At 41.7% G+C, this 13,734-nt stretch overlaps 1 protein-coding gene across 4 annotated transcripts in view; it reads left to right on the top strand.

The window, feature by feature from the left end:
* MAP3K19 (mitogen-activated protein kinase kinase kinase 19) overlaps positions 1-13,734 on the top strand; it is a 96,901-nt gene that overhangs the window by 70,304 nt on the left and 12,863 nt on the right. For 3 of the 4 annotated variants that reach the window (XM_004032585.5, XM_055380794.1, XM_055380795.2), the window contains 4 exons: positions 2,440-2,483; positions 5,746-8,199; positions 10,191-10,340; positions 12,507-13,204. In XM_004032585.5, coding sequence (XP_004032633.4) covers positions 2,440-2,483; positions 5,746-8,199; positions 10,191-10,340; positions 12,507-13,204 — 3,346 coding nt within the window. The remainder of the gene's footprint in view (positions 1-2,439; positions 2,484-5,745; positions 8,200-10,190; positions 10,341-12,506; positions 13,205-13,734) is intronic. The other variant, XM_063694780.1, reaches the window with a different exon arrangement.

Below are 13,734 nucleotides of genomic sequence, written 5' to 3'. Positions count from 1 at the left end.
TTTATTTACTTTTTTGGAGATAGCGTCTCGCTCTGTTGCCCATGCTGGAGTGCAGTGGTGCAAACATGGCTCACTGCAGCCTCAATATTCCAGGCTTAAGTGATCCTCCACCACAGCCTCCTGAGTAGCTGGGAGTACAGGTGCATGCCACCACACCTGGCTACTTTTAACATTTTTTGTAGAGATGGGGTCTCGCTATGTTGCTCAGGGTGGCCTCTACACATTTTTAAAAGGCTTTGACACGTTATCAAATTACCTACCAGAAAGATCTTGCCTCTACATTCCCACCAAAAGTCTTTACCCCACATAATTCCTGACCAATACTGGATAATACATATTCAAATATTTATAAGAATACTTGAAAGCGTTTTTTTTTAAAAATTCAGGATGCTATCCATATGTACCCAACTATAAATTATATTCAGTTGTATTTCTAGATTAACTTCTAACATCTTTTCAATAGAAAACCTCAACCTCTAGAATGCAACCTCTGGGAGCAAAGAGCAAAGACCTGTCTTTCCTGCCCACAACTATAAATTGCCATCTTCTGGGACAGTGTTGGCCACTCAGCAGGCACTCAGTAAATAATTGTTGAGTAAATGCATTAAGAATGAAGGGGAGGTGCCATGGCCAGCTGTGTCCAAGGGGAATGCCTGTGCCCCCTCCTGTTGCCTGTTGGGGTCCTCTTCTTAGGTGACTTGTTTTTCACCTGGGATTGGCTTTTCTACTGTGTTAAATCTTAGAGGTCTTTTTCTCTCTGTGTGAAACTTCAGAATGACAGCCTGAGGCTGAAATGGACCTACAGACATTTGTTTGACCCTCACAACATTGAAAAACAAGGGAGGAGAGGCCAGGCGCAGTGGCTCACACCTGGAATCCCAGAACTTTGGGAAGCCAAGGAAGGAGGATTGTTTGAGCCTAGGAGTTTGAGACCAGCCTGGGCAATACAGTAAGACCCTGTCTATACAAAAAATTAAAAATATAAAAATTTTAAATAAATAAGCAAGGGTGGGGGAAGGAGATTTCACATAAAACCTGCAGCTTGGGCCGGGCGCGGTGGCTCACACCTGTAATCCCAGCACTTTGGGAGGCCGAGGCCGGTGGATCACGAGGTCAAGTGTTCGAGACCAGCCTAGCCAACATAGTGAAACCCCGTCTCTACTAAAAAAAAAAAAATACACAAAAAATTAGCCGGGCATGATGGCAGGCGCCTGTAATCCCAGCTTCTCGGGAGGCTGAGGCAGGAGAATTGCTTGAACCCAGGAGGTGGAGGTTGCAGCGAGCTGAGATCATGCCACTATACTCCAGCCTGGGCGACAGAGCAAGACCCTGTCTCAAAAAAAAAAAAAAAATCTGCAGCTCTCTGGCTTCTTTTGGAAGATGTAGCAGGGCTGGACTATCCATCTGGGTTGGATAACATCACTGCAAGCTGGGTAATGATGCCCCTTTAGTTGGGCATATGATCTCAATTTACTGCTGTGCCTTCCTGTCCCACATCATCCATTTCTGTGACCTGTTTTGACCCTGGAGACACTGGAGCTTTTGGCTTCAGCTTTAGAAAGTCCAAACTATGCAGAAGTGGTGGTGGTGGTCGTTCATGGGGTTTTGGGGATCATTCTGACTTTTTGGTAAGAAGAGAACAACTTGTAAGTTTTATACTACCTAGTAAGTCCCATCTCGTTCCCTAGGTGAGTCTTCCTCACACTCACCTTTCAGAGTTTATGGTCGATCTAGTTTAAACAACTGTTGGGAGATACTTATACAAGAATATTTTCACATTTCTGCACAGTTCAGGCTTTCTAAGCAAAAAACACTAGGAAACTAAGTTAAAAGATGACTGAATGGCAGAAACGCCTCCGAAATTAGTGTATTGCTCCAGAGAAATTTAGAGACTGATTTTCCCAAAAGCTGTTTGCTTATATTCTAGGGTAATAAAACATAGAGTCACCTTTCTCCTGGAGGCATTTGCTTACAATTCATAGTAAAGTGCTCTTTCTCTGGAGGGAAAGATGGGCTAAAGTGCCACCACCCAATATACCACCTGAGTCTCATCATTCCAGGACTCCCTCCTGTGATGCAGCTCTGCCAGCTGTGCAGGTCAACACCCAGCTCTCATCACGTTGCCCTGTGAGGAACTGGGTTGTGGGGAACTGGCATTACAATGTTCTGTGATAAATGGTCTGCTCTCTGGTCCAGAGATCTCAGGTTTTCTGTCAGAATAGAGATATAAATATAAAACAGCAACCCCTGCTAGTGGCAGCAGCCTGAAGTTTTGTGTGATGATTCCACCTCTGTATGAATTCCACAGGGGAAACCTCCAATTTCTACAACTTTTCCTCAGACCCCTTAGCATCTGTATTACTCCATCGCCAGACTCTGGCTTGAGACTGTTTTCTGTCTACTACTAAGAATATCCAGTTATTTTTTTTCTTGTTGTAGAGTTTTCGACCTCTCATATGAAGTACAGTGGCCGAAGCATCGAGGTAAGATTAGTGTTAGCATTTTTGACTTGAGAATTAAAACCAAACAACTCTATCAACTAATTTAGAACCAAATCCTCAGCAATTACACTTGACCCTTCAACAATGCAGGGGGTAGGGTCACTGATGTCCCCAACACAGTCAAAAATCCACACATAAGCTTTGATTCCCCCAAAACTTAGCTACTAATAGCCTACCGGTTGTTTTGTTTTGTTTTGTTTTTTGAGACAGAGTCTCGCTCTGTCACCCAGGCTAGAGTGCAGTGGTGCAATCTCGGCTAACTGCAAGCTCCGCCTCCCGGGTTCACGCCATTCTTCTGCCTCAGCCTCCCGAGTAGCTGGGACTACAGGCACCCACCACCACGCCCGGCTAATTTTTTGTATTTTTAGTAGAGACGGGGTTTCTCCATGTTAGCCAGGATGGTCTCGATCTCCTGACCTCGTGATCCGTCCGCCTTGGCCTCCCAAAGTGCTGGGTGTTCTGTTTTGTTTTGTTTAGAGACAGGGTCTCGCTATGTTGGCCACGTTGGTCTTGAACTCCTGGCCTCAAGCAATACTCCCCCTTAGCCTCCCAAAGTGCTAGGGTTACAGATGTTAGCCACCGCACATGGCTGCAGTAGCCTACTGTTGACCAGAGCCTTATAGATAACATAAACAGTTGATTAACACACATTTTGTGTTATATGTATTATATGCTGTATTCTTACAATAAAGCCAAGAAAATAAAATGTTATTAAGAAAATCATAAGGGGCCAGGTGTGGTGGCTCATGCCTTAATCCCAGCACTTTGGGAGGCCAAGGCGGGTGGTTCACGAGGTCAAGAGATCGAAACCATCCTGGCCAACATGGTGAAACTCCGTCTCTACTAAAAATACAAAACATTAGCTGGGCATGATGGCGGGTGCCTGTAGTCCCAGCTACTCGGGAGGCTGAGGCAGAAGAATTGCTTGAACCTGGAAGGTGGAGGTTGCAGTGACCCGACATCATGCCACTGGACTCCAGCCTGGCAACAGAGCAAGACTCCGTCTGAAAAATAAAACAAACAAACAAACAAAAAAACAAAAAAAGAAAATCATAAGGAAGAGAAAATATATTTACTCTTCATTAAGTGGAAGTGGATCACCATAAAGGTCTTCATCCTCACTGTCTTCATGTTGAATAGGTGGAGGACGAGGAGGAACAGGAGGGCTTGGTCGTGCTGTCACAGAGGTAGCAGAGGAGGAAGAAAATCCACATATAAGTGGACTTGCGTAGTTTGAAGCTCTGTTGTTCAAGAGTCAACTGTATTTCTTGGAAAAACAACAACTCACATGTAGTTCCTAGAGTAGCAAATCATTCCTGGGAAAATTATGCCTTGCCATGTGCAGTGCTTTTCTGGAGTGTTTCTGTTCTTTACATAATGAGCTGAGTAGCTCCCTTAGACAATTTTTTTTTTTTTGAGACAGAGTCTCACTCTGTTGCCCAGGCTGGAGTGCAGTTGGCACAATCTCGGCTCACTGCAACCACCACCTCCTGGGTTCAAGCGTTTCTCCTGCCTCAGCCTCCCGAGTAGCTGGGATTACAGGCACCTGCCACCACACCCAGCTAATTTTTGTATTTTTAGTAGAGATGGGGTTTCACCATGTTGGTCAGGTGGGTCTCGAACTCCTGACCTTGAGTGATCTGACTGCCTCGGCCTCCCAAAGTGCTGGGATTACAGGTGTGAGCCATCACGCCTGGCCAGACATATTTTAATTTGTCTTCTTTCAACCTATTTAGAAATTAGGCAATTCTTTTCTTTCCCCCAGTGGTGGAAAGATTTTCCTAGCTGTCTAATTTATAAGTTTTTGGAAAGATATTTGCAATTCTTAGTTTCTCAACTACCTGACCCTTCTTTTCCTATGAGCCTTTGAGAAATACTTATGCATAGGTACTGCTTAGCATTGTAAAAGGAGTTTATTGACCTAAAAAATTGTAATGGCTGTTACTAGGCAGATGGTTAAGCACTGGATGAATCTGCCTTTATTTCCTAAGTCATTTTTGAGAAATGGGGAAAATCATCTAGACAGTAAAACTGGGGTCTACACTACATCTCATCTACTTTTAATGCCTAAGTTTCTAGAGTCAGGTTCCATTTCCTTCCTTCTTACACACAGGTGGCAATAGAATGAAAATTAAACATACATTTCTCAATTACTACCCATGACCCATGCCTATAAATATTGTGATATAAATAGGTATTGAATCTGTATACACAGGAAAAGACCACAATGAAAAGAAGCATAAAGTTAAGTAGTTTATAGCTTACTGCCCGCAAAGTTTAATATTATACATTGGGTTACACTGACCTCTACAGGATGATAATAAAAACTAGCTTAGTTTGAAACTAGAGGGCAAAGGAGAAAGGAAAAACTAGCTTAGTTTGAAACTAGAGGGCAAAGGAGAAAGGAAAGCCATCCATTTGCCTGTCATCCACAAAAATGAAATTTTGTACATTTCATTCACAAACTAATTCAGCAAAACGATGGTGAGTAGTTGTGTTTCGGATATGAATTCTGAGTTAGTCAATAACTGATAATTTTTGAGGTATTTTAACAGCAATTTTAAACTGTTCTCAGTGGGATTTCAAAAATCTTAAATCAATTCTATGGAAAGTAAAAAGAAAAAAGAAGAGAAATAAAATGCTTCTTATCTTAAATTTTTACTATTTACATTATAGGACCTTCATTTAAAAATATATAACCATGAATATTTACATCTATAATAATCCTGATTTTAAAACGTGTTGTTTTAAATTGGTTCTAAAAAAAAATATTGGGAATGAGGTTTTAATTTTAAAAATTGTGATCTTTCCAGGCACAGTGGCTCATGCCTGTAATTCCAGCATTTTGGGAGGCAGAAGTGGGAGGATTGCTTGAGGCCAGGAGTTTGAGACCAGCCTGGGCAACATAGAGAGACCTTGTCTCTACTAAAATGTAAACGTTAGCCGAGCATAGTGGTACATGCCTGTAGTCCCAGCTACTCGGGAGGCTGAGGTGGGAGGATCGCTTGAGCCCAGGAAGTCAAGGCTGCAGTGAGCTGTGATTATGCCACTGCACCCCAGCCTGGGTGACAGAGCGAGATCTTGTCTCAAGAAGAAAAAAAAAGAAGTGTGGTCTCCAGGATAGCTTTGAACTTTAAAAGCCTTCCTTAAGAGGATATTATAATCTCTTTAGACTACTTTAAACGAGTTAACGTGATATTTATATATGTTTCTGCATTCACAGCTTTTTCTGTCTTCCTTTTAGTTCCTTCTGCCACCACTGTCACTCTTGCCCACGCGATCTTGTGTCCTTACTATCCCCCAAAATCACAAGTTTCCAAAAGAAAAAGAAAGAAACATTCCAAGCCTCACATCTTTTGTGCCTAAGCTCTCAGTGTCTGTTCGTCAATCTGATGAGCTCAGCCCATCAAACAAGCCTCTGGAAGCCCTAGTTAAGTTGTTGATGGATCCGACTCTCAGGTCCTCTGATGGCTTCATTGGGTCAAGAAACATGTGCTCTTTTCCTAAGACTAACCATCACAGACAATGCCTGGAGATGGAGGAAAACTGGAAATCCAAGGAAATAGAAGAATGTAACAAAATTGAAATCACTGACTTCGAAAAAGGGCAGTCTTTGGTGTCTTTTGAGAATTTGAAGGAAGGCAATATTCCTGCAGATAGGGAAGAGGATATTGACTGCCATGGTAGTAAAACGCGAAAACCTGAAGAAGAGAACTTTCAATATCTTTCATCAAGAAAGAATGAGAGTTCAGTAGCCAAAAACTATGAACAAGATCCAGAAATAGTATGTACCATTCCAAGCAAGTTCCAAGAAACCCAGCATTCAGAAATAACTCCAAGCCAGGATGAAGAGATGAGAAATAATAAAGCTGCTTCAAAAAGAGCTTCATTACATAAAAATGAAGCAATGGAACCAAACAATATTTTAGAAGAGTGTACTGTACTTAAAAGCTTATCCAGTGTAGTCTTTGATGACCCCATTGATAAACTCCCAGAAGGTTGTAGCAGCATGGAGACAAACTTAAAAATATCAATAGCAGAAAGAGCCAAACCAGAAATGAGTAGGATGGTGCCTCTTATCCACATCACCTTCCCTGTGGATGGAAGCCCCAAGGAACCAGTGATAGCCAAACCAAGCCTCCAAAAAAGAAAGGGAACCATTCATAACAACCATAGTGTCAACATACCTGTACACCAAGAAAATGACAAGCATAAGATGAATTCCCATAGGAGTAAGTTGGATTCAAAGATCAAGACAAGTAAGAAGACACCTCAGAATTTCGTGATTTCTACCGAAGGTCCCATTAAGCCTACCATGCATAAAACCAGCATAAAAACACAAATTTTCCCGGCTTTGGGACTTGTTGACCCCAGGCCTTGGCAATTGCCCAGGTTTCAAAAGAAAATGCCACAGATAGCAAAGAAGCAATCAACTCACCGGACTCAGAAACCTAAAAAGCAATCATTTCCTTGCATCTGTAAAAATCCAGGAATACAAAAGTCATATGTTCCTCTCTCTGTTCAGCCGACAGAGCCAAGACTAAATTACCTAGATCTTAAGTATAGTGATATGTTCAAAGAAATCAATTCAACTGCTAATGGACCTGGAATCTATGAAATGTTTGGGACCCCTGTTTATTGTCATTTGCGAGAGACTGAAAGGGATGAAAACAAGTATTACCGTGAGATATGTTCGGCTCCATCAGGCAGAAGTATCACCAATAAATGTCGATCTTCACACAGTGAGAGGAAGAGCAATATCAGAACAAGACTTTCTCAGAAAAAAACACATATGAAACCCCCAAAGACTTCATTTGGCATTAAACAAGAGCACAAAGTCTTAATTTCTAAAGAAAAGAGTTCCAAGGCTGTACATAGCAACCTACATGACATTGAAAATGGTGATGGTATTTCAGAACCAGACTGGCAGATAAAGTCTTCAGGAAATGAGTTTCTATCTTCCAAAGATGAAATTCATCCCATGAACTTGGCTCAGACACCTGAGCAGTCCATGAAACAGAATGAATTCCCTCCTGTCTCAGATTTATCCATTGTTGAAGAAGTTTCTATGGAAGAGTCTACTGGTGATAGAGACATTTCTAACAATCAAATACTCACCACAAGCCTCAGAGATCTGCAAGAACTTGAAGAGCTACATCACCAGATCCCATTTATCCCTTCAGAAAACAGCTGGGCAGTGCCCAATGAGAAGAATTCTAACAAGTGTGTACAGCAAGAAAAGCAGAATACAGCATCTCTTAGTAAAGTAAATGCCAGCCGAATTTTAACTAATGATCTAGAGTTTGATAGCGTTTCAGATCACTCTAAAACACTTACAAATTTCTCTTTCCAAGAAAAACAAGAAAGTGCATCTTCCCAGACATATCAATATTGGGTACATTATTTGGATCATGATAGTTTAGCAAATAAGTCAATCACATATCAAATGTTTGGAAAAACCTTAAGTGGCACAAATTCAATTTCCCAAGAAATTATGGACTCTGTAAATAATGAAGAATTGACAGATGAACTATTAGGTTGTCTAGCTGCAGAATTATTAGCTCTTGATGAGAAAGATAACAACTCTTGCCAAAAAATGGCAAGTGAAACAGATCCTGACAACCTAAATCTTGTCCTCAGATGGAGAGGAAGTACCCCAAAAGAAATGGGCAGAGAGACAACAAAAGTCAAAATACAGGTTGGTATAATTAGAATCCAAGATTCATTGGGGTGGGAAGGACCTCAGAGACAATCTGGTTCAAACCCCTTATTTTCAAATGAGGAATTATAAACCCTAAACAATTAAATAGTTTTTTCAAGGTCTCACTGTTTGATCACAAGGTTGGAATTCAGGTCCTCTGACCCCCAGGCTAAGATGTTTTCATTACATTGCCTCCCTTCTGGAATTTAGCTAGCTTGACATTGCAATGAAATCAGTTTGGTTAAATTAATTTAGCAAAACCATTCAAATAGGTTAGTATTTTATTCAATGATGACATTTTCAATCAACAGCATATCATTTCCAACTATCAGCAGATACATAATTATAGGCAAGACATTGCTCTAGGTATGTGAGATAGAAAGAAATGAACATGGCTCCAGAAGTGGCTCACCATTTTGTTCATAGGAAGACATGAAATGTACATTTCTCAGAGCCCCTACACCTGAGCATTTGCTCTCAGATGATTCACTACTTTAATGCAAAATTATTATTGATGCCTACTGTGCTTCTGGCAGTGGGCCAAGAACTAGGAGCATAGTGCTGTACAAGACTTGGCCATTGCTCTCATGGAAGTGTAAGCAAAAATCCTGAAATAAGATTTTTAAAAATTTTGTTTGGCATGAGAGTTGGCATGGAGTGGGGAAGAAGATCAACACATAATCGGGTTTTCTTTGTTATCGTTTTCACTAAAGTACACAAGCCTCCCAAACTGAAATTTTAAAGACAGAAACAGTAGGTAAACTGAAATATTATTTATTGAACACTAACTCAGGTCATACTACACTATATCCACACTATATCAGGATCAGGAATAATTTTTTTTTTTGAGATGGAGTCTTGCTCTATTGCCCAGGCTGGAGTACAGTGCTGCGATCTCGGCTTGCTGCAACCTCCACCTCCTGGGTTAAAGCGATTCTCCTGCCTCAGCCTCCCAAGTAGCTGGGATTACAGGCACTCACCACCACACCTGGATAATTTTTGTATTTTTAGTAGAGACGGGATTTCACCATCTTGGCCAGGCTGGTCTTGGAACTCCTGACCTCGTGATCCACCTTCCTCGGCCTCCCAAAGTGCTGGGATTACAGGCGTGAGCCACTGCGCCCAGCCAGGAATAATTATTTTAAATAATTATTGGTCAGAAGAACATACAAGGTAAATAATTATCCCATAGCTTCCTGGACTGTTTGCTAGAGATACTAGTCTGACTTCCTGCAAGTCTGGCTTGTGGATGGTAAACTGGCTTCCTGTTTTGGTTACTGTAGATAATGGGTTGATTTCCTGGGTTGGTTGCTGCACATTGTAGGTCAGAGTTCTATTTTTATATGTGATCTGGCCATTGTTGGTTTGTATATTATCTCTCAGTACATATGTGTATGTATATATATGATATATATGTGTGCATGTATGTTTATGGATTATATATCATTTATGTTTATGTGTGTGTACATTTGTGTGAACACATATGTGAATATGTGTGTATGAGTTTGTGTCTCTCTATGTGTGTGTCCAGCTCTGTGTATGTTTCTCTTTCTGAACTTGTCTGCGTTTAGGGGCAAGCTGACCATGATAATGGGAATTTTGAGGAGAGAGTTGAGGTTAGGGGGCTGAGGAGATGGCACACACTAACATATTCTGTCATGATAGGGACCTTGTGAAAGATAATTCTCAAAAGACAGTGGTTAGTAGCTGCAGGCCTATGTGGGGCCTGAGATGAACAGGCCTAAGATCTCCTCCTATAAAATATACAGAGCAAGATGTGGTTTTAAAATGTGTATAATTAACAAGGCTGAAGTTCACAACTAAGATACACTATTTGGTCATTTGGGGGAATAATGTGTCTCTAGAAGTTACCTGTAAGAGTGGCCACAGACAGGAACATTTGAAAAGAAGACTTTACTCTCACCCCTTTCTCTCCATCCCAGTGACTTGGTTTAATGGTCATCTTTCCTTTTGTCTGATTCTTCCAGAGGCATAGTAGTGGGCTCAGGATATATGACAGGGAGGAGAAATTTCTCATCTCAAATGAAAAGAAGATATTTTCTGAAAATAGTTTAAAGTCTGAAGAACCTATCCTATGGACCAAGGGTGAGATTCTTGGAAAGGGAGCCTACGGCACAGTAAGTTAAACTGGAAACTTGAAATCAGCACTCCCCACCCCTCCACAGTCCCTCCCTCCACCCCTCCCGCTCCCCCAGTCATCCTCCCTGCTTCCTCTGGCAAGCACTCTTTTACTTAGAATTCTTTCAGTTGGAAGTAACAGAAAATCCAACCACTGAGGGAAAGGACAGTTACTGCTTTATCCGACTGAAAGGTCTGGAATAGGTCTGGCTCTGGGTCCAGGTGGCTTCAGGGATCAGACAATGTCATCAGGATCCGGTCTCTCTCTCTCTTTGCCTGGCTTTTTCTCAGGCACATATAGTGACACAATGGCCACTGCATTTCTAGCCTCTCATCCTCCCAGGTTCAAGTCCAATGGGAAAGAAATATCTTCCTTCAACAGCTGAATATGTTACTGGAAGTTTGGAGAATCATTACTAGATGGCAAAAACAAAAGATGTTCCTTCCATTTGTGAACTGCATAAGAGATCTTGGGGGGTGGGCGATGAAGAGAGGTGGGTACAAACATACAGTCAGATAGAAGAAATAAGTGCTAGTGTTTGATAACACAGTAGGGTGACTATAGTTAACAACAATATATTGTGTATTTCCAATTAGCTAGAAGATTGAAATGCCCCCAACACAAAGAAAATGTCAAATGTTTGAGGTGATGGGTGTCCTAAACACACCGTCTTGATCATTACACATTCTATGCATGTATTAATATATCAGATGTGCCTCTTAAATATGTACAAACATTATATATCTAAAACCTAGCACTTTAGATAGTTATTTACATAGACGAGTAAAGAAAAGGCTGGCCCCCAAATAAGACTTGTGCTGTCTCCAGATGGGGACATTTCAGAAATCAGTGAGAAGACAGGAAGACACAAAACCACTGAGATTACATCACAAGGGTGATTTCCAGGGCCTGTCTCCTTCTCACTCCAGAGAGCTTGGAAGCTGAACTAGCTCTATTTTACATATTATCAGGAGCTTTTCCAAACCACCATCTCATGTAGTCATCATAGAAATCTGGGAGGCAGGCCAGGTGTGGTGGCTTTCACCTGTAATCCCAGAAATTTGGGAGGCCGAGGCGGGTGGATCACTTGAGGTCAGGAGTTCGAGACTAGACTGGCCATATGGTAAAACCCCGTCTCTACTAAAAATACAAAAATTAGCCAGGTGTGGTGGCACAGACCTGTAATCCCAGCTACTCAGGAGGCTGAGGCATGAGAATTGCTTGAACCCAGGGGCAGAGGTTGCAGTGAGCCCAGATCACACCACTGCACTCCAGCCTGGGCGACAGAGCGAGACCCTGTCTCCAAAAAAAAAAAAAAAAAAAAAGAAAAAATCTGTGAGGCAGCCTGGGCAACATAGAGAGACCTTGTCTCCACAAAGATACTTTAAAAATTAGCCTAGTGTGGTGGTACATGCCTGTAGTCCCAGCTACTCAGGACACTGAGGCAGGAGGATCGCTTGAGCCCAAGAGTTTGAGGCTGCAGTGAGATATGATCAGGGCCACTGCACTCCAGCCTGGGTGACAGAGAGAGACTCTGTCTCCAAAAAAAAAAAAGAAAAAAAAAAAAGAAAAAGGTAGCACGGTGGCTCTACAAAAAGTACACACACACACACACACAATTAGCCAGGTGTGGTGGCACACAGCTATGATCCTAGCTACGAGCTGCTCAGGAGGCTGAGGTAGGAGGATTGCTTGAACCCAGGAGGTTGAGCCGGCAATGAGCTGTGATTGTGCCAATGCACTGCAGCCTGGGCAACAGAGTGAGACCCTGTCTAAAAACAAACAAAAAAAAAAAAAAAAAAGAAAAGAAATCTGTGAGGCAAGTATTGTTACCTCAGTTTTACAGATGAGAAAAACTGAAGTCAAAAGATTACACATTTATCCCAAGTTATGTAGCTGGGGAAAGATGAAGCCAGGATTCTAGCCAATTCAAGCCACTTGACTTTAAGCCAATATGACATCCATCCACCATGTTTCTCATACCCATCTTGGCTCCACTGAAACACTGAATTTGCTTAAACACTTTGCATTTAGGAAGGGAGGTATCAACTTAGAGAAAGACAAGGGTTTAGAAAGAGAAGGGAAAGTCAAGTGTCACCTGAGGCATTTCGTGAATAAGTTATGTCATTAATTTAATAACAAGGTATTATTGATTTGCTTCTAGGTATACTGTGGTCTCACTAGTCAAGGGCAGCTAATAGCTGTAAAACAGGTGGCTTTGGATACCTCTAATAAATTAGCTACTGAAAAGGAATACCGGAAACTACAGGAAGAAGTAGATTTGCTCAAAGCACTGAAACATGTCAACATTGTGGCCTATTTGGGGACATGCTTGCAAGAGAACACTGTGAGCATTTTCATGGAGTTTATTCCTGGTGGCTCAATCTCTAGTATTATAAACCGTTTTGGGCCATTGCCTGAGATGGTGTTCTGTAAATATACGAAACAAATTCTTCAAGGTGTTGCTTATCTCCATGAGAACTGCGTGGTACATCGCGATATCAAAGGAAATAATGTTATGCTCATGCCAACTGGAATAATAAAGCTGATTGACTTTGGCTGTGCCAGGCGTTTGGCCTGGGCAGGTTTAAATGGCACCCACAGTGACATGCTTAAGTCCATGCATGGGACTCCATATTGGATGGCCCCAGAAGTCATCAATGAGTCTGGCTATGGACGGAAATCAGATATCTGGAGCATTGGTTGTACTGTGTTTGAGATGGCTACAGGGAAGCCTCCACTGGCTTCCATGGACAGGATGGCCGCAATGTTTTACATCGGAGCACACCGAGGGCTGATGCCTCCTTTACCAGACCACTTCTCAGAAAATGCAGCAGACTTTGTGCGCATGTGCCTGACCAGGTAAGAAACTGAAAGCAAGAGGAGGAAGATAAATGCCCAGAGATTCCAAGTGGCAGACATTTCCCTTTCAATTTATGGCCCATTAAAAACTCTGTTTTGGTTATGAAGTCAAGTAGACAGTGATTTTGTGCCGAAAGTAATCATAATCAGTCATATTGGGTAATTGTGTTCATTGTTGTATCAGGGTATAGGAGGCAATGCTTCAAATAGAAAGTGCCTCAATTAAATGTCTTATCAAGTTCTGTCAATACTTGCCCAAATCAATGGGTTTGCAAAATTTGTTAAAGATCTACTTATTTACCAATGAGACATCTTCCTAGGAACTGGTTAGGGTGAAATGACATCATCTTGCATTTAAAGTGAGGGGAAACATTTTGAGCCAAAGAAACAAATGTCTAATTGGAGATTTCAAGTGTCAAGTGGGGGAGTAGTTGGTGAATCAGAAAAGCCTTAGAAAATTGCCTGTTTTCCCCTTCCTTATCTTCTCTCATACCTATGGAATTAAATTCTGGGTAAAATGTTAGAACTGT

Source organism: Gorilla gorilla, chromosome 11, assembly GCF_029281585.2.
Source record: "Gorilla gorilla gorilla isolate KB3781 chromosome 11, NHGRI_mGorGor1-v2.1_pri, whole genome shotgun sequence".
In the NCBI taxonomy this organism is placed as follows: domain Eukaryota; kingdom Metazoa; phylum Chordata; class Mammalia; order Primates; family Hominidae; genus Gorilla; species Gorilla gorilla.
Note: the sequence above shows the minus strand (reverse complement) of the source record. Positions and strands in the feature narration are given on the sequence as shown.